Source organism: Pongo pygmaeus, chromosome 6 (genome assembly GCF_028885625.2).
Source record: "Pongo pygmaeus isolate AG05252 chromosome 6, NHGRI_mPonPyg2-v2.0_pri, whole genome shotgun sequence".
Classification (NCBI taxonomy): domain Eukaryota; kingdom Metazoa; phylum Chordata; class Mammalia; order Primates; family Hominidae; genus Pongo; species Pongo pygmaeus.
This window is the reverse complement of record NC_072379.2, coordinates 142,633,423-142,655,163: the sequence shown is the minus strand read 5'-3', so window position 1 is coordinate 142,655,163 and position 21,741 is coordinate 142,633,423. Positions and strand designations below refer to the sequence as shown.

The 21,741-nt window shown below is 42.7% G+C and overlaps 2 protein-coding genes across 2 annotated transcripts; both read right to left on the bottom strand.

Annotated features, from left to right (window-relative positions):
- Positions 1 to 1,389: 1,389 nt before the first annotated feature.
- TAS2R60 (taste 2 receptor member 60) lies at positions 1,390 to 2,346 on the bottom strand. Its single transcript, XM_054494392.1, has one exon. The coding sequence runs from the start codon at positions 2,344 to 2,346 to the stop codon at positions 1,390 to 1,392; it is 957 nt and encodes a 318-aa protein (XP_054350367.1).
- A 5,448-nt stretch (positions 2,347 to 7,794) lies between these two features.
- Positions 7,795 to 8,733, bottom strand: LOC129040214 (taste receptor type 2 member 62). The gene has a single exon (XM_054494391.1). It carries the CDS (start codon positions 8,731 to 8,733, stop codon positions 7,795 to 7,797), a length of 939 nt encoding a protein of 312 aa, XP_054350366.1.
- Between the last annotated feature and the right edge of the window lie 13,008 nt (positions 8,734 to 21,741).

The following is a 21,741-nucleotide window of genomic DNA, read 5'->3' as shown; positions in this document are numbered from 1 at the left end:
GGGCTGGGGACAATATCACATTTAGTGACAAAGAGATCGTGTGTGTCCCTGTAGAAACAAACATGTTTCAACAGAACAGGGAAGCAGGAGAGGATTGGAAGGCACACAGGAGGACCCTGCAAGTGACTCATTGGCAGCACAGGGGTATAGGGAGGGGGGAGGAGCGAGACAGATAAGGGGATTGTTTTCAGGAAAAAATTTAGAGGCACATTTGTTGAAGAAGGGAAGGACAATAAAGAGGGAAAGTTGGAAGATTTGTGTAGAAGTAGAAATCCTTGACCTAGCAGCAGAGAGAAAATGGGCAGGAGCAGGTGGGCTAGGAGCACAGATGTCAGCCTTGAAAAGCCAAAAACAGAGACCAGTCCTCTAATGTAGAGGAGTGTGGTGGAGGTAAAAACTAGGAAAGGAGGGGGAGAGATTTTAAAGTGAATGGAGGAAAGTTGAGGGTTGTCCCGTTTGAATGATTCAAGGAGTAACTGAACTTAAAGAACGTTTGAGAGGAGCTTGGACTGAACTTAAAGAACGTTTGAGAGGAGCTTGGAAAAGCAGAAAGGCAGTCTGAACATGGTTCACCAAACACAAAGGCTTTTTCTTCTTAAATGTTAGGTCTTAGACAGATATAGATAAACTTCCCCATGTCAGTAGGGGAATTACAATAGGTCCCAATATCAATCAAAAGAAGTTACATCTGAACCCACAGACCTTAACAAATACAGAAGAGAGTAACAAGCTGGGCTATTATAGAGAACATGAATCACATACAAATCATAGACCCCCAGCACTCGGAGGGATCTCCAAAGGTCATGGGAGAATACACACATCCCTGACAACACACACTGCCACACACATGCACCAATTACACTATGCTCTGTGTAGAGAGTTTAGACACCAGAAACTCTTCCAGGGAAAGAAGGAGAGAGGCACCACATTAGATGGCCAGAAAACTGAATTGATGAGAAGGGAAAGGTGGTTCACAGGACAAAGCCTGCGAAAACTGCAGTTCCATAAGCATGCCCGAGTTCGATTCAACAGATAAAATATTGCATGAAGTTTGAGGATCTTTGCAACCAGTTCCCAGAACGATTATTTTAAACACCAAGAGATCGATCACAGGAAAAATAAAGGCTTCTGGATTCTTTGACCACATCAAGTCCCACAGGAACCATGGCCACATGAACTATGCACTTCCTGAGTACATTAAAGTGACACTAGCCCATATTTCAGGACCTTTACTCTCACCTTGTATCCTATTTCGTTGAAGTTATTTTTCTAATCATTAACTGCAGCAACAGGAAGAGAACATTCAATGTGGCAAAGAGAGAAGCTATGTCCCTTTGAGTCCATGCCTTCTCCACAAGAATCTCCTTGAAGCTTTTCATCAGCTGTGGTTCAAGGTGTCCCACACCTTGAGGAACGGCACCTCTTCAGCACAGCTCTCAGCCTGCGGTTGCTGAAGAGTAGAATGATGGGGTGAACTGCTGCACACAGATAAATCACTGACTCCCACACCCAGAATTTAAAGTCCAGAGGTGGAAAAATACCTGCAGCACTGAACACCAGTGACAGGAAATACGAGATGAAGAGCATGGCAAAAGAGAGGAGAGCCAGCATAGCCTTTATGTGTGCCTGCACACTGGGGTCTCGGAATCCTGAGTTTGTAAGGAGAGCCTTCTTCATGTGTCTTCCCAGAGATGTGATGAGCAAAATCATGCAAATGAAAAAGACAGCAGTGGGCATTGTCCAAGTAATCATTTTTAGAGGGAAGAGATAGAATTTCTCACAGTAGCTCCATATGCTATTGCCAGTGACATTCCAAGGTTGTAGATGGTTCCTTAAATAGCTCTGATATACTCTATGGTTGCCTATGAAAAATAGAATGGTGGTGAAGCTGGAGAGCCCTACAGAGCTGAAGAGCATCCACGGTACCCACTCAGACAACTTGTGCTTTAGCCAGAGGAAGACAGGGTGGGTGAAGGTAGCAATTTTCACACAATAGAAGACACTAAGCCAGGTAGAGAACCATAAGGTGGCAGCATTCAGCAAGTCCCACTGGAAAGCTAGAAACCGCAGTACAGGGTTGTATGGGAAGGCCGTCGGATACAAGAAAACATAAGTGGTCTTACCCATTACCACCCACTGAGGACAAAAGCGAGAGGCCCCTAGGCTAACCAATAATTTATCACAAGGCAACAACATTCTCTGTAGCACCCACTCCATGCCCAGAGCAGCAGTGATGAAACAATTGCCTGCTATTGCTACCAGGCATAAAAGGAGTAAAATGATAGCCAAGATGATGGCCTTCTCATCAGTCATCGAAGATCCTAGAACCATGTGGTCTCCATTCATCTCTCTGATGGACAAGATTGGTCCCAAAGCTTCAAGGGCTATTTCTGTTGGGTTGCTCTGGAAGGTCCTGTAGGATAAGTTTGTCCTTCCAGCTGCCCCAAGTGCAGAGGCTAGGCCAGAGTAGAGGATGCAGGCTATCAGAGGAGGGTAAGAGGTTTTTTCTTCTCAGAGTAGATGCAAATATTGTCAAGGCTCAATTTTCAAAGTCCCCATACCTGCCCAAAAATTTGCCTGCTCTTCTGCCTATTCTCTGCGCATGTCAACATCAAAGTGGATAATATATCAGGCCCTGGCATTTAGTGTCCTTACACAGGAGGTTATACTTCTCTAAGCGGACACCTACGACAGGACCATGCACCTGCTGGCTCAGTAGTATCATCCATGGGGCATACCCGCTACTGAGACAGTGCTCACATCCACAGCGGGGGGGTGATTGTTGTGTTGCAGGCATTGTTCTGAGTGCTCTGCTTAGGTCTCACAACAACTCTACGAGGGGAGTGGTATGGCAATACCCCTTTAAATGAGACAGAGAAAACTAAGCAAACCTTTATAGAGAAAGATTAATTCAAGTCTTATTACTCACAGTGACCATCATCATAAAAAAAGAACACAGGAGACAATTATACATAATGAGGCAGTCAACTTTTTTCAAAATTTAAAAATATATATTTTATAACTGGTAGCCTCTAAAATAGCACTTCACAGAGGAACCCCCAGTAGTGATAAGCCAATGGGATATGGCAGAATGAGCCCTGTGCTAGGAGTCGAGACAGCCTTTAGTCCAAGCTTCACCCCTTATTGTGAGTCGTTGGATATGTCAGCCTCTCTGCACCTCATTTTGTCCATCTATAAAATATGAAAAGTATCCTATGTTCTAATTCACAAAGATGTCTTAGAATCTAGGCTTAGAACAAAAGAAGACACGAAAGATAATCTTACAGATAAAAGAAATAAGGCCCCAAATTATATATTAAGACTCCCACCTAAAGTCACAGTTATGCAGAGGAGAGACCAAAATCGAAACTGATTCCAGGACCAGGAATCTCTGCCATGGTTAGCAATACATGTTACACCTCCATCTTCTTCATCCCCAGCTGAACTCGGAAGCCCAACTTTTGAGTCTTGTCACAATCACTACGGATCCTCAAGCAGTTAACCTCTCTGAACGCCCCCCTTTCTTCACCTACAAAAAATATGGATCACAAATAAATATGACCATAAATATGGTAAATATATTGGAAATTATAAACCTCTGCATATGGACAAGCAGCGATGATGGTGATGATGACAATGACTTTATTAGAATGGCTATCTTCTATTCCATCCATCCTGTGGCATAATAAGTAGCATAAGGAGAATTCAGGAGAGCATCAGGGATGCAACAGAAGTTCAGGGCACCAAATGTCAGACCATTGACATCAACCAGAGAAGGACAGAGTAAAAAAAAGACCACATTCTTTATAGAAATTAGCTTCAAAGAGTCAAAAAAATCAGCAATCAACACCCAGGTGAGTGTAAGTAGGTTAACGTGTCACAGGGAGATGGGAAAGCAGAAATTGTTCTGGGTCAAATACAGCAATATTGAAGGCTCAGGATCAAGTAACATGACAGTAAGGGGATTTGTAATAGAATACACATCTTCTGACACCACAACCTACCAGTTCCATATATAGGACCCCCACAAAAAGGGAATAGAACACATGTCAGCATCTCTTCCCAGTTCCCAGTCTACTTCCCAGTAGTCCACTTCCAGGTGGAATTGTTTCTTTAACACATAGGCCAACCATAGTGGACATAGTTCTTCTGAGTAAAGGAAAGAAGATGAACTAAGGTAATTCACTCTGCCTTTCTGTGAAGATGCAAATTTCCAGGAGATAGAGTTCCCAACTGCTCTCTTCCTTGCCCTTGTTCTTCTGGCTGACATTTGGCTGTTTTCTACTGGAACTTGGAGAAATGGGGCAAACTTTGGGCTTATAGCTCTGGAGTATGGCCACCTACAAACCGCCCAATATGGAAAACTTGAATCTTTTTCATCCACCTCCCACACCTTCAATGACAAAGATGTGCATTTAACCTTCAATTCATTTAATAATAATTTATTAAGCATATCCTATATGCCATGATAACCCTTTGAAAGACATTGGGCTACAACAATGAATTAGATATCTGCCCTCAAAGCACTTTCACGGGCTAAACATAAACCACAAACATTTACTGGATGTATACTATGTGCAGAGTAAGTTAATCCAAAAGAGGGAATAATCATTTGAATTTAAATATGCAATGTGTTTCGTGGTGATTCTTCTGTTTTTTGTTGTTTGTTTGTTTGTTGCATTTGGCTTTCTCATGTCTAGATTTATCTTCTTAGGTAAAAGCCAAGTCTGAGAGTTTTTAACTTTTCATAACCAGTCTTTATAAATGTAATCATGAGGGTAGTAGGACAGGGATCCTGAGTTAGCTCTCTATATGGAAAACCTTCAACTCAGTACTCTCAACAAGTGACTCCCAGTCTGTGGCTCTATGTGTTAGGGATCTTGCTCAAGATTTCTCAGAAGAGTTGAGCAGTAACAGCCCCATAATTGTGAGACAACAAAGATGCTGTCTTGCATGTTGGAAGGAAAAAGATGAGGCATCAGTAAAGGAGGGGGATACATGACTACATCCAGAACAATTAGATACATTTAGCTACAACAGAGGACTTACATAGAGAGATGACATATCAAGCAAAAAAGGTAGGCTGGAGAGAGGTCACAGAAAATTTTGGAAGCCTTGATGAGATGTTAGATTGTATCTTTAGTCAAGACAGAGCCACCAAGTGTTTTGGGGCTTTTATGAGCTAGAGTTTTAAAAAGGAGATTGAGAACATCGATTAATCAGGAACTCCTGAGACAAGTCCACTTAACCTGTATCACTCGAAGGGCTGTGAAGATGGAGCAGAATGTGAGAGTTGAATCACCACCCACTCCCCACCCAAACACCTTCAGTAAACTTCTGGAGCTCAGCCCTAGGGAAGAGCAGTCTTCCAGGTGCTCATAGAAGAGTAGAAGGGATAGAAGAGAAAGATCTCCCCACTCCTGCCATGCTCCTGTCTTCCCTGCCTCCAACCAATTTGTGGCTTGAGCCCCAAGGCTCAGTCTCATAATTTATTGTTAATCTACCTGTAGGAAGTCATTAGCTCGCTCATGTTGCTACAAAGAAAAAGAAAAATTCTTCGTGATTGATGATGAGGATAATACATGTTCTCTAGGTGGGATAATTCACAGACTTTAGGTGTCTATTTAATTTAAAGCCCGACCACAGTGCCAGCTTCCCACAGGTTCCTCCATCCTGCCTCACCCTCGCTCTACCCTCTAACCAGCAACTTGAGAATCTCCTCTTTTAAACCTTTAACCATCCTCTTGCAAGAGAAAATTCCTGATCTTGTTATCTTGCCTCTGGTCATCCCTCTCTCTTCTCTTGCTATCCTTGCCTCCAGCTAGCATTGTAGCATAATGTTTTGGGGCCTCAGCTTCCCAGTATTATTGGACATTTGACGTTACATGCATTTATCTATTTGAAAATTCTTTGTAACCTCTGTTCTGTCCTGTTATTTACTGCTTCTATTTTGACTAGTTCGAACATATGAATCTCTCTTAACCATGTGCAGTGTTTTTCCCAATCTCTTTTAGTCTATCAGTCTCCATACTTTTTTATCATGAATTCCATCGGTAAAATATATATATATGAACATGCAACCCACCAGCTATGAATTGAATGTTTGTGTCCTCCCAAAATGCATACACTGAAACCTTAACCCTCAATGTGATAACATTTAGAGATAACGCTTTCAGGAGGTAATTAGTTCATAAGGGTGAAGCCCTCATGAATGGGATTAGTGTCCTTATAAGAAGAAACACAAGAAAGATAAATCTCTCTGCCACGTGAGAACACAACAATAAGGTATCTGTCTGCAACCCAGAGAGGGCCCTCACCAGAACCCAACCATGCTGGCACCCTCAGTTTCAGGCTCCAGAACTGTGAGAAATAAATATCTGCTGCATAAACACCCAGTTTATGGTATTCTGTCACAGCAGCCTAGGCTGACTAAGATACTACCATGTGCATATTTATTTTTAATTATATGCATGTACATTTTACTAATATGTTATATGCATCATAAAATAACCCAAAAAAAGGGATTAAAAGGAAAAGATAAAAATAAATGGAAACTGAAATTGCTACAGGCCTAGTGGATCATCTTGCACAAGCTCTGGGATGCAGACATCCCAATCTGGAGATTCCCATCCTCAGCAGCAGCCTCTGGGATCCACCTCCTGGGTGAGCAGACAGGAAGAGTAGGATCATCAAAATTAAGAACTGTAGGACATTTCCTTTGTTTTCCATCTGTCTTCTGTTGGTCAAAACCTAAAAGCATTTTTACATCAGACAATTCCTATTCATTCGACATGAGCACATGAAGTTATGGATGTGACATACAGTGGCACCAAACTCCTGTGTGTCCTTAGCCTTCTGTGAGATCAGGCTGGAAAAGCTCCCTGGGTGGAATCAGTCTTAAGCAGAACACAAAGGAAGGAAATGATGGAGACTGGCAGAGAAAGGAAAGAAGGAAGTACTGGGTGGGCCCAAGAAGCACATGAAGAAGAAAAGGACTTGGGGGAAGAAGGGAAGAAGATTTATTGGGCTGAAGTGGAGAGACGAGGCCAAGAGCACAGGTGTGGAGCAGAAGGGCAGGCGATGTCAAGTGAATGGTGCTGCACAATCTATGTCACTATAAAAAAATAAGCTTCAAGGTGGGGTGTGGTGGCTCACGTCTGTAATCCCACAGGTGCGTGGATCACTTGAGGTGAGGAGATTGAGACCAGCCTGGCCAACATGGTGAAACTCCATCTCTACTAAAAATACAAAAATTAGCCAGGCGTGGTGGCACACGCCTGTAGTCCCAGCTACTCGGGAGGCTGAGGCAGGAGAATTGCTTGAATACGGGAGGTGGAGGCCGCAGTGAACTGAGATCACACCACTGCACTCCAGCCTGGGCAACACAGCAAGATTCCATCTTAAAAGTAAAATAAAATATATGAAAAATAAGCTTCAGTTTGCCCACAGAGACAACTGACGACAGTTACGTTCTCTATAAAGGGCATACAGACCAAAATGATGCTTGGCAAATATTAGGGTTGCTTACCTATAGATTCTTGGGGCCCCATGAGGAAATGAGGCCACCAGCAAAGGTCAAGGTGATTGACGGCTAGGACTAGAGACTCACAGCAGTGGAGGGGATGGTAAGAACACAGAGAGCAAGATGGAAAAGGGATTCTGAGGCATGGACAGAGGGGGAGAGAAAGAAGAAACTGGAAAGAGAAAGACAGTACCCAAACCTTATACATTCCTGCCAGGATCATTCATCCCAGGACTGGTTATTGACATGGATAACTCAGGAGCAGAACCACCCTATGGCCAGCACCTTCCAAAGCCCTGTGAGCCAGCAGCACATGGGCACTGGAGCTGAGGCCATGTCTTCAGGCCCTTTTTCAGTTTGGGGCTCCTCAGCACCAGGACAGTAGAGTGCAGACAGATGTTGGCATAGATTAGCACTTCCCAGGCCCAGTGCCAGTGATTCTGAAAGTTTATGATTTTCAAAGCAGAAACAAACAAGGACAGGAAGTGCAATGTACAGAAGATGAGGGAAAAGGTGAGTGACTTTAAAGCCATGGTGTAAGCCTGGGTGCTGGGATCACAGGGGCCAGGCCTGAGGTCCCTCATCTGCCTCAAGTGCCAGCACAGCGAGACTATGAGCAAGACGGTGGACACTAAGAACAGGAGGAACGGAATCAATAACACAAACCCTTCATGAAAGAAAAAGTAGCGCTGAAATGAAGCCTGCACTCTATAAACTAGAGTTTCGTTTCCATAGGAACTCAGGAAGACCTTCCTCTGACCAAACAGTATGTTCCCAGTGGCTGATGAGATGACTTGCAGGCCACAGATGATCAGGGAGCCCTTGATCAGCTTGGGCACTAACCGAGAGATCCTCCACTTCAGCCAGGCGAAGGTGGGGTGGGAGAAAGATGAGATCTTCACACAGTAGAAAGCAGCAAGCAAGGCAGTAAACCACAAAGTGAGGGCACTGAAAAGGTCCCAGAAGATGTTCATATAGGGAACTGCACGCCAAAAATCTAGGGAGGCCAGGAGGTTGTTCGCCATGGCTACCCCATGCAGGCAGAACCGGGAGGCAGCGACACAGGCCACAATCATGTCACTTGTGGACAGCATCCGGCACCTTACCCACTCCCTGCCCAGCATTGTGACCAAGAAGCCATTCTGCAGCATTGCAGCCAATGACTCCAGGCAAAAGATGGCTATGAAGATCAACGTGGGCAAGGAGGGCATCTTCTCCAGGGAGGTTCTGCTAAGTCTCGGCTCCTACTGCAGAGGGCTGGGACACATCTGCAGGGAAAAACAGCCTCTCTGGCTGAGTCAAGCCACCCTGTTGACACCAGAGACTCAGAAGTCCTTGTCCCTGGATTCATAGAAAATCTCAGCCACCAGCAAACACCCCCAGTCCCCAGAATTTGAAAGGATAATTTCTGCAATCTCCTTTGGCATGCAAATCACTCCCAGCTCAATGACACCATCTCCATTTGCATAACCTGTATTTGCCTATCCTTTCTCAGAGCCAGATGCAGAGAAACGTTAACAGAATAGAGGCTGCTGGGGTGACTGAAAATACCCACATTTTGTACGTGATATCTTAACTGTACTATTTCTTTCCTAACTCTTCTTTAAAAGACGTTGTTACTCTTATTGCCCTCCCCAAACCACAAACCTTCCATTCGCATCCTGCCTCAATATTTTATTCAGTAGCCTCTATACACGGCCTTAGCTCACCTCCTGAATGGGTGGAACAGAAAAATCATTCACATGCACAAGGCTTCACATTGCTGCCTAAAATTTCACTGTCATGCTCCATATTGGAGTTCATGGAATCTCCAGTTAAAATGTGGATATCTCTGATGTGTTACCATCAAATCTGTTAACCGTTATCCCCTTGGCTCCAGAGTGCTTGATCAACCAAAAGTAATCAGTTCCTAAGAAGCCTCTGAGGAAATGAGACAGAGTAGATAAGTTATAATGAGAAGACGAGAAAGACAGAGAAGGGAAACTGACCCAGAGAGGACATCACCATAGGAGCCGGGGGAAGCAAGAGTTGGTGGAATGACAAGAGGAGCTCAGGGCAAAGCTGAGCCACAGGGAAGTTCTGCTTTATGTGGAGTGAGCCCTGTCCCATAACAATACTGAATATATAATAGTAAAAACCACCCCGCTGAAACACCTTGTCTTTTTTTTTTTTGACAGTCTCACTCTGTCGCCAGGCTGGAGAGCAGTGACGTGATCTCGGCTCACTGCAACCTCCGCCTCCCGGGTTCAAGCAACTCTCCTGCCTCAGCCTCCCGAGTAGCTGGGACTACAGGCATGCGCCACCATGCCTGGCTAATTTTTGTATTTTTAGTAGAGATGGGGTTTCATCATGTTGGCCGGGATGATCTCGATCTCTTGACCTTGTGATCTGCCCGCCTTGGCCTCCCAAAGTGCTGGGATTACAGGTGTGAGCCACCGCATAGGGCCCCACCTTGTCATTTTTAAAGTGATTTCACACATATTACATTTTGCCTTTACCACCAACCACACAAAATGACACTGGTTCAGATCAGCCAACCCAGGCTCAGGGAGCCATGAGGACAGGTTCAACTGAGGAAAGAATGCCTATGAATGTGGAAAAAGTAAAAACAAAAGGGTTAAGAGAGAAGAGAGAGAAGGAGGGTAGAAGAAAGCAGAGGTGTGGATAGAAAAACAGGGAAGGGAATCCCCCGGCAAATGTCTCAGATCTTGGAGTCAGGGCTCTCCACCAAGCTGAGTCATAGAAAATAGCCTTGCCTACTTCCCATGGTCTTACTCAAGATTCTACAGGTGAGAGAGGCCTGTGTGTGAAAGATTAAAGAGAAATAAAAACAAGGACAAACATTTATAGTGGCAACTTCAAGAAAAAGAGGTTCAGCTCTCGAATATAGCAATTGCTTGAAGAGCTGCTTGTTTGTTTGTTTGTTTGTTTGTTTTGAGAAGGAGTCTCGCTCTGTCGCCCAGGCTGGAGTGCAGTGGTTTGATCTTGGCTCACTGCAAGCTCCACCTCCCGGGTTCACGCCATTCTCCTGCCTCAGCCTCCCGAGTAGCTGGGACTACAGGCGCCTGCCACCATGCCCGGCTAATTGAAGAGCTGCTAGTTTTTATTGAACTCTCAAAATATTGTTAGAGAGCGGATAATTCAACCTGATCAACTGTTTTGTAACACAGCTTCAGTGTCTTTATTTAATTCTTTGCATGTCTTCCTCTGGCTTCTTGAAGACAACAGCAATGAGTGGCTTCTGCATGCTCCACAGCATTTTGGCTCGTCTCAAAATCCGTTGGCCAGAGCTCAGATTCATGATGTCATCAAGAAGCGAGCTGAGGCCATGGTACACCAAGTAGACATTTAATGTTTGCAGGCAACCTGCATGTTCTCTGCAGAGGTGCCAAAGCATGCACTTTGCCAGAACAAGTCTTCCCCAGGACTTTTCCTTTCTACAGTTGATAGCTCTAGAAAGTAAACATTTTCTCCTGTTTCAATACTCTTCTATAAGAAGGCTAAAAGAGTACCTTTCCCGCAGGCACCTGTTTATCCATCTCTCAATGCTTCACTAGATATATCTTATGGGGGTCCTATGTCCCATTCATAGTCTGCCACCAAAAGAGACCATAAGCAAGATGATGTTTTAGGTTTTTTCCGTTTTTCAAGAGTCCTTCGAGTATGAAATAGCAATCAAAATACAAGGTGTTTCTCACAAAAGTTTGGGTCACATTTCTCTTTTTTAAAGGTGTCTCATTCCTGCAGCTGAAGCTAACGAATTATTTTCTGCAGCATGACTGGAGATATTTTTTTAGGATGAAGTCTGAGTCTTCTGTGAAATGGTAGTAATGGTAAACAGGTAACAGCAGAAGACTGGATTAAAATGGAAGATTCTGCAAAGAGCTACACGCACTTCCCTCACGTTAGTCCTCTACACTAGTAAAGTGCTTTTTGGTTTCTGTTGATTTGTTTGTTTTTTGTTTTTATTTTCTTTTTCTTATCACATTCAAGAATACATTGGTTCATCTTAGAGACATACAAAAATACATTTCATTTGACAAGGTTTCTCAATCTTGGCGCCCATTCCCAACTGGACGTTTGAGTGATGTGCATTGCATAAATACTTCCACATATTTCCATGGCTTTATCAGGTAACTGATGGCCCACTCCAGGGAACGGCGGAGGAAAAAGGAAATAACAATGTTTTGAATGGCTAGACTGCACATAAATGTTAAGCTAAACTATGCACAAATTTAATAATGATTTCCCTGCAAGATAAGCCCTAAATATTTTTTCTCACCCTGAAGACTTCCTCTGACTCTTATATTTAAGTAAGTAATTTAGAATAAACATTGGCTCTAATAGCAATCCAGCATAATAGAGAATTTTAGCTTTCTGAAAGTAAATTTGGGAATTTCTAACATCTTCCATTATCAAAATGTGAATGTACAGTTGAATACCATTTAATATTCAGGTAAATCTACAGACTTTCTTCTCAAATAAAAAATAGCATTTGATAGTTATTTTTGTAATTATAAAGTTAGCCTGCATGGAAGTTGAGTCCAATTCTATTTCAACTAAAAGATTTTTAGAATGAATCTTTCTCTTTGCCTTGCTCCATTCGAGCATTTAGAAGCAATAAAATTAATCTCTAAAGGAATAAATCAAATGTTATTCCCATAATGCCATGAACTTCACTCAATGTCTAACATCTACAGGAGGGATAAGTTATGTTCAGTAATTTCTAAATCAGTGGTTTACAAATTATGCTTTCCAGGGAGTTCTCGTGGTAGGGAAAGGGTAAGAGGAGAACTGAGAAAGTAGAACCATAAACTCTCATTTCCTTTTCAAACAGAGCAGTCCTGCTTATATGTATTTTATATACTGAGCTTCTACATACTATTTCAAAGAAAGAACTCCATTGCAAGAAACAAATTTAAACCGCTGCCATAGATAGATCCAAAGTCAACAAGAGAGGTAAGGACAGATTGCATCAACCCACCTTCTTTCCTTTGCTCCCCAAAACTCTTCTAAATTAACTGTGAAAGATTTTTGAGGCCACGTGCAGTGGCTCACCCCTGTAATCCCAACACTTTGGGAGGCCAAGGCTGGTGGATCACACGGTCAGGCGTTCAAGACCAGCCTGGCCAACATGGTGAAATCCCATCTCTACTAAAAATACAAAAAAAAAATCAGCTGGGCGTGATGGCGTGTGCCTGTAATTCCAGCTACTTGGGAGGCTGAGGCAGGAGAATTGCTTGAACTGGAACCCGGGAGGCGGAGGTTGCAGTGAGCTGAGATCACGCCACTGCATTCCAGCCTGGCCTACAGAGAGAGACTCCATCTCAAAAAAAAAAAAAAAAAAAAAAAAAAATTTGAAATTAAGGCATAAATCCAAATAAAATAGATGGAAGAGTGATCAAAGACACAACAGCCCTAAGAAAACAGAATCCTATCGAAGCAGAAGGAAAAGTCAAGAATGAACCTGACTTTTACCCAAGATTTGCCATACCAGGTTCCTCTAAAGAAAAATTAGTTAAAAGTCAGTTTAAGATTCAGATTCCTAAATCACTGTTCCCATTTTGTATACCTGGGCAACCACCACTCTCTCACCCTAGTATTGTCTGGAAAGGATAAAACAGGATCACTGAGCTGGATATATCTATAGCACAGTTGAGACAAGGGTACTATACTGAAACAGGGACATTAGGTGAACAAATGCTCTCCTCTCACATGGTTTTTAGAACTCCGGAAACCAGGCTTTTATCCTACAGGCAGATGAGTATCGTCTTTTCCAAGAACTCAAACATTCTAAAAGGAAGACATAAAGACAATATCAGATATTCCTCAAATTATTAGTCCAGACAATCACTTTACAGTGAAGCCCATAATTAACAAGTCCCATTCAAGAGTTCAGAGTTTCCAATCAGCCTTTCCATCTCTTTTGCAACAGCAGCAGACAACGAGGAGCTTGGGACACCTGAGAATGGCACCTAGCATGGAAAATAAGACCAAAACAAAACAGGTATTTGGAGGAAGAAAACAATGCAAGGAGAAGAAAGCTTTCCCAAAATGATATCAGTATTCTCAGAGTTATGAGAATATAATAATAACATACAAAACAACAGGTTACTGTTTAAAAGAAATACTCAAAATTTTTTAAAAGAAAATTCTTGGAATTAAAATGACAATATCTGAGATTAAATGTCAATAGAAGAGTTGAAAGCTAAAATTTATTAAATACCTCAGAAAAGAGAAGAAATAAACCCATAGGTTAAAAACAAAAGAGAATGCCGATCCGGGATGTCTAATAACCAAGAAATAGGAGTTCTAAACAGAGAGATGTCATAAATGGCGGGAAAAAAATCAACAAAATAGAAGAAAAGTTCCCAAAGCTAAATGATGCGACTCTTCATATTAGAAAGACTCACCAAGTATCTGTCTCATTTCATACACTTTTAGAAAACTGAGAACAAAGAGAAGTTCCTACAAGCTTTTAGAGAGGAAAAGGAGAGGAAAAATACTAAATTCAAAATATAATATTACGAATTTTATTTTAGACTTTTCCATAGTAATTTTGGAAGCTAGAAGGCAACAGAGCAATGTCTTCAATATACAGAAGGAAAATTATCTCTACCTTGGAATTCTCTATCTGGATACTCAAGAACAAGGACAAAATAAAGCCTTTTCAGACAAGCAAAGTCTCCAGATAAAGTTAATTTTTTATGTTCTCTTTTTCTGGAGGATACTGGAGAATGTGTCCCTCCAAAGCGGGAGAGTAGGCATGATAAACGGAGACATGAGTCCAGGCAACATGAGGTGAGAGGTGAGAGACAGGCAGAGGAGGCCACCAGGAGGACTGTAAAGGCAGACCCAGGATGGAGGGAGGGCATAAGGCCTGAGCATAAGTCCAGACTGGAGCAGGATATGAAGCCCCAGGAGAAATTTTCTCAGGCAAATAAAATTTGAGGATACTTGATGATGGAATTGAGAATAAAAGCAAACAAAACAAGGTAATTGTTAAATCAATGGAAACAAAAATGTGTACAGGAAAGAAAAATTAATTGCAGTTTAATACATGGTTTCACCATGAATAGCATTTGCATTGGCATAATATTTTAAACACTAAATATTGATTTTACCATTACAATAAGACTATATTGAAAAGTGGGAGACAGAAGCGGCTTGCCAGGGGAATGAGGGTGAGGAAGAACTAAAGGTTAATATTCCATAGTGGAAAGCACACACACGCACACATGCACACACACGTGCACATGCACACACACACACACACACCAGGTAAAAGAGTTGAAAGTAGTCGCCTTGGGAAACAGGAATTGGAAGAGGATGGAAACGAAAGCCTCTATTTTTAAAAAAGCAAACAGAGAAATGTCTGGCCCTTTAAGTAGAAATACCTGGCTCTTTAGTCTAGATGCCTATATCACTTTGATAAAATCTTAAGAAAAAATGAGAAAAGTCAAGGAGAGGGGTACGAGTAAAAACAGTCAAATTGGCCCTCTTTGGTTTTTGTAAATGATGCTGCCTCCTAGAAGCAAAGATTCATTTTCCTCTCACAGTTAGGTACTTGACGGTTGTCCTCCATAAACAGGAATTAAAGTGATCTAATATTACTCATAATTTTATTAAAATCTTCCAAGTATGTGTTCTTCATAATTACTTAGAGGAAGAAAGGGCAGAAGACAATATGAGTCATGTTTCTAAAATGGCTTAATCATCTTGCAAAAAAAAAATTCTAATCCAAGGTTTCCATTTCTCAAATAATAATTTTTCTCCTGATTTTTTTTCTGTCCATCCCGTTCCATCTTATTTCCCCCTCCCATCCTCAGACAGCCCCCACCTGTCACTCAGCAGCCCAGCCCTTCCTTAAGGCACCGGCAGTGAGGGGAGTATTGGTGGTGTTAGATTGTGAAACACTTCTTAGGACAAGGCCAGAATGCGGCAATCTACATACTCACTCTTAGTGGTAGGACAGTACTGGGCATGGGAGGGTAAAATAAAGGGGTAAATGAAGAGGCATCTGCTATCTTCCCAAAATAATGGGAAAACTCACCCATTTCCTCTTAAACTCAATGGAGAAGGAGTTTTCAAAAGCATTCCCAATCTTTCAGCTCCTGACAACGCCCACAGAAATCCCTATCATTTTACTTGCCTGCACGTGCAGAAATGAAGAAGGTAAAAGAACTTCAGTATGGCTAAGGTGGTGGCGTTTCCAGCTGGGTAAAACTAGGAAGGGATTTCAGAGTGGTTGCAGGAGCACTAGGGAGTGAATGTGGAACCAACAGGAAATGAGCACCAGGCTCCCAGGTAAGTCAGTTGATAGATGAGTTCATTTTTTTCCTCCATCAGATAATGGGAACAAAAGTAAGAAAGAAAAAGTTTTTTAAAAAATCACAAGGCCAAGCACGGTGACTCAAGCCTGTAATCCCAGCAGTTTGGGAGGTAAGGCGGGTGGATCACCTGAGGTCAGGAGTTCGAGACCACCCTGGCCAACATGGTGAAACCCCATCTCTACTAAAAATACAAAAAAATTAGCCGGGTGTGGTGGTGGGTGCCTGTAATCCCAGCTACTTGGGAGGCTGAGGCAGGAGAATTGCTTGAACCCGGAAGGTAGAGGTTGCAGTGAGCAGAGATTGCACCATTGCACTCCAGCCTGGACAACAGAGCAAGTCTCTGTCTCAAAAAAAAAGAAAGAAAGAAAAGAAAAGAAATCAAAAACCACAAGATATTAAGAAGTTCTAGAAAAGAGATACAACCTCAAATTAAACTAACATTAATTAAAAATCTAATATGAAGCTGACATTGTGCTAAACACATTCACATCCATCATTTTTTCCTGTAATCTTGTTTAAGGATGTCGTATGCACTCCAGGTTTTGCTCTTTTTTATGAGATACACTGTCTATGCCTCTGTTTTTCTCAGAAAAATGTAGTGAAGCTGCTGCCATTCTACATTTGCCCCGGATGGAACTCCGTGATACCACCTCGCTTCACGATATTTCACATTGCCTGATGGAACCCAAAGAAACCAGCTTTATTTCTGTGCCATTTCTCTGTGATTAAACCTCAAACTTCAGAACCAAGATTGCTGTTTTGAATAATTAACAAGTGTTTTCTCACCTTCCGTGTTTCTCCTTTTTCCCATAATATTTCATATTTCTATCACCAGATGGCAATGAGTAAATATGCCCATGCAGGCAGATATTAAAAAGAATCAGAAAATAAGGTGACATTCCAAGCAAAGTTACAAAAATAAAATGCTCATCATGACATTCTACCATTTTAAATTAATTTAGCATTGGTCTGCTACAAAGTGCACATAATTTAGATTCAGAAGAATTGGGCTTCAGTTGTACTTTTGTCACTTTCTCAATATGTAACCTAAGATAAATCGCTCCCTCTTTTTCAAATTTGATGTGTACAAATGTAATAAGAAGTACTTGGCAACATCAGGAACATTCGATAAGGCAAGATATATAAAGACATCTGTGTAGCCAGGCACGGTGGCTCTTGTCTGTAATCCCAGCACTTTGGGAGGCCAAGGTGGGTGGATCACCTGAGCTCAGGAGTTCAAGACCAGCCTGGCCAACGTGGTGAAACCCTATCTCTACTAAAAAAACAAAAAGTAGCCAGGAACCGGGCGCAGTGGCTCACACCTGTAATCCCAGCACTTTGGGAGGCCGAGGCGGGCGGATCACGAGGTCAGGAGATCAAGACCACGGTGAAACCTCGTCTCTACTAAAAATACAAAAAATTAGCCAGGCATGGTGGCAGGTGCCTGTAGTCCCAGCTACTCGGGAGGCTGAGGCAGGAGAATGGTGTGAACCCAGGAGGCGGAGCTTGCAGTGAGCCAAGGTCGCGCCACTGCACTCCAGCCTGGGCGAGAGAGCGAGACTCCATCTCAAAAAAAAAGAAAAAGGTAGCCAGGCGTGGTGGCATGTGCTTGTAATCGCAGCTACTCGGGATGCTGAGGCAGGAGAATCACTTGAACCCAGGAGATGAAGGTTCCAGCGAGCCGAGATTGAGCCACTGCACTCCAGCCTAGGCGACAGAGTGAGAATCTGCCTCAAAAAATAAATAAATAAATAAATAAATAAATAAATAAATAAAAATAATTTTTAAAAAGGGGGGCCCGGGTGCAGTGGCTCACACCTGTAATTCCAGCACTTTGGGAGGCCAAGGCTGGGGGATAACTTGAAGTCAGGAGGAGTTCGAGGCCAGCCTGGCCAACATGGCAAAACTCTGACCTTACTAAAAATAAAAAAAATAAAAAATAAAAAATTAGCCAGGTGTGGTGGTGTATGCCTAGAGTCTCAACTACTCGGGAGACTGAGAAGAATCGCTTGAACCCTGGAAGAAGAGGTTGCATGAGCTGAGATAGCACCACTGCACTCCAGCCTGGGTGACAGAGCAAGACTCCATCTCAAATAAAAATAAAAATAATAAAGAAGGAGGTATTTTTATTTCTTGCTAACAAACATATCTCAAATCTCGTAACAGCATCGTCTTAATATTTTGAATCCTGCAATGGGCATCAAACACCTTGAACTAGATATCTTCAAAGTTCCCTGCCAGCCTAAGATTCCGGGATTCTGACTTTCTCTTTCTCAGTACTTACCTCTTTCCTTTTCATCAGTCTCTCTGGGACGAAGTCCAACTTTACCATCACTTCAAGAAATGCCTTCAAGCTACTGACAATTTTAAATTAAGATACCTTGTTAATCAATGAATCTAATAATAATACCTTCTGCTTATTTTGTTCCTATTCTGAATCTGATCTTTGTCTAAGTAGTGGCGTCCCCACCAAAGGGCTGCCTTACCAGAGGTTAAATCTCACAATGTGTTTAGTTTACAAACAAGTCAGACTAGCTGAGGAGGGCCTTCTTGGAAGAGTAGGGTGAGCTCTTTGAAATCATGAGTGAAACACTGTTCTGAGAAGGCCCAGTAAGCGTGACCTCCCCTAAGGAAGGCTGGATTCCCAGAGATAAAAGAAAGGTCATAGCTCTGGGTTTTCTGAGTGAATTGGAATTTGCTCCAACCCAGGTCTGGAGGTCACATAGAGAAGAGAAACAGAAAATGAAACAGCCATCCTCTGGAGAAGTCACACTTCACGCACCCGCCTAGTGAGAGCACCTAAGTTGAAACAATATTCTTCCCTGAGGAATTGTTGCAACATGCGCACAAAAAGGCTTAGAGAAAAGTGCTCCTTGTGAAAACATCTAGAGAGGGGAGAAAGCATAAGCATTATCATTATGTCATTGGTTCTTAATGTGAATAGTGCTCCCTTCTAAAAGGTACTTAGGAAATTTATGTGAGTGTTTTTGGTGGTCACCGTCTTCAGGATTACTATTGACATTTATTGGTTGCAGCCAGGATGCACCCCAAAAAATGAAGAATTTTCCCCCATCCAGCAAGGACTTTGGGTGTCCTGCCAGGCATTCATGTGGGCGAAAAATATCTGAGCCAAGAATTTAACTACACTATATATAAAGTAATTTTTGCACACTTTTAATATACAGTGACTTTTCTAAAAATGAAACCATCAAATAAATGGAAAGACTCTGGAAATTTGTTTAATTTGAATCTTTACCATGAGTTATTTATCATCTCAGAAAAATCATGAAGTTGATGGCAACATCACACACGTTATTTAAATCAGTAACAAAACACACCTAAATTTGTCTGGATTTGGATCTGTCACATTCCCCTGTGTCTCCATATAGGGGCAAGCACCTGTCTATGTCATTATGTTATCTACTACAGTGCACCACTTACCTATCAAATGTGAACTATTTATATATCAAAATGCAAATTATTTTTATTATAAATTGCTTTCCTTTACATTCTTATATTCAATTAGCACATCATATTGATTTTTAGTCATTTTAGGTAAATTAATATAGTTTACGAATTTCAGTTCACCATATTATGGGGGTCATTCCCCCAATATTTTTGTAAAAGGAGGCATTGGTCCAGACACAGTATCTTTTTTTTTTTTTTTTGAGATGGAGTCTTGCTTTTTCACCCAGGCTGGAGTGCAGTGACACCATCTCAGCTCACTACAACCTCTGCCTCCCGGGTTCAAGCAATTCTCAAGCCTCTGCCTCCCGAGTAGCTGGGACTACAGGTGCCCACCACCATGCCCGGCTAATTTTTGTATTTTTAGTAGAGACTGGGTTTCACCGTGTTGGCCAGGCTGGTCTCGAACTCCTGACCTCAAGCCATCCACCTACCTCTGCCTCCCAAAGTGCCAGGATTACAGGTGTGAGCCACCACACGCAGCCCAGACATATTATGTTTAATTACATAAAATATGATACATTATACTGTGGAATACCCTGCCACAGTTAGAAGGATTAGCTAAATCTATACATACTGATATGGAGAAAGCTCCAAGACAGCTGAGTGAAGAAAGTTGTTTCGGAAAAATGTATATAGTGTGTACAGCTGATATCAATTATATAAAAATCTACACATATAAAAACATGCTATGTGTAATTATAGAAAGAGAGAGAGAGAGAAAGAAAAAGCATGGGGGGAAGTCTGAAAGTTTAAAAATAAACTGATACCCAGGGGACTGAATCAGGAATGGTAGTCGAGGTGAATTTCTGCTTTACATGTAATGCTGGAATGTGTACAAAGAGAACATATGCAGGTATTCATTACACAATTGAAAAAAAAATACTGGTGAAATAGAAATGTTGAAAAGAATTGCCAGGAAAAAAAAGCTGTGCCCAAGCTTTTGTGGTTGTCACCCAGTATTCCTGGGTGACGGAAACAGTTCCACTGTAGAGTAGCTTTCTATAGGAACAGGCTCTTGGCATAGTGTCCACCAGGAGATGCTGGGCTCAACATCTCCGGGTTACTGGAGGGAGCTCACCGAGCCTGGCATTCTTGAGCCTCTCTGAGCCCAGCCCACAGCACCCTGATGCCCCACAGCACTGGGCAGCCATATAAGACCCCTGCATCCTTCTGCACACTGCACTTTGACTTAAAACCCAGCCTAGTCCAGGTGGCGCCCTCCACTGAGTATAACCTTGGGGAAAGGGGGCAATCCAGTGCTGAGGTTAGCCAGGCCAGTGAGCAGCATGCTTTATCACCATTAGCCATAAAGGAGGCATGAAGCTTCACCCGGCTTTTGGGTTTTAAGGCAATTACTTTGCAGCCGTCAAACTGGGCTCCCACCCTCTTCCAGACCAAGACTCTAATAAGCATTAGGAGACCCAGAGACATAACAGGATGGGGATGGGAGTACCAGATGAGGGTTAGAGTGAACTCCTGGGTCTCCTGTCATCGCTGTAAGGTGGAGGGCTTGACGCACTCTGAGGAAGAAGGAGGCACCTCATCCTACGTGACTACATCATAGCCATCTCAGGGGTTATGGTCAGCAAAAAGCACCCCCTTACAGAAGCTCATGGGGCTCATTGTCAATATCAAGTATAACAGAAAAATTAGAACTCACCTTTGGTAAGGCAGCTACAGCAACAGACCAGCACATTTCTCAAGCCCAGTTTGGAGGAAGAGGTTTTATACATAAAAGACCAATTTGTACAGTCATTTCCCCAGGTCCCCCCAGCCTGGGGGACAAATGACACATCACAATGGCACTAGGCCCTGTGCACCCTGCCAGCTTGGTCTGTGGGTCTCCAGACCCAGCCCTCTCATGGGCATCCAGCCCCTGCACAGCTGTCCCGGACTCTGCTCCCACAGCGGCTCTGCTGCCTGCTGTTGCTGTCCGTCTCCACTGCTGCTCGGCCTGCCCGTGACCTGCCACCAGCCTCCTGCAGCTCTCAGCCTTAGAGGAGAGGTCTTACCTCTGAGAACTGTGCTCTTTCCATCAGCTTTAGGTAGTCAAGTCTTTAAGGGATCACACAGACCTTTTTTCCCCATAGAACATACACTTTCATTGGGTATCTCAGAAAGCAGACACCCCGAGAAAACTTCCTGGATGGCAAGGCCAGTGTTGCATTTTTAGCTCACACATCTGCATTCTCTCCAACTCTGGATGCAAGTTCCCTACCTTCCAAGTATCCAATCAGGCAACATTCTTTAATGCCCCTTTACTTTGTACACCATCTAAACCCCAGAGTCTTCAGAACCTAGCCATCACTATCAAAGCCTTTGCATAAATAAGATTCCTGGTGTCTACACAGAGTAATGAGAGTTAAATGCAGCAATTGAGTGTGAGTTCTCGTGTCAGACCTTCTGAGTTTAAAGGTC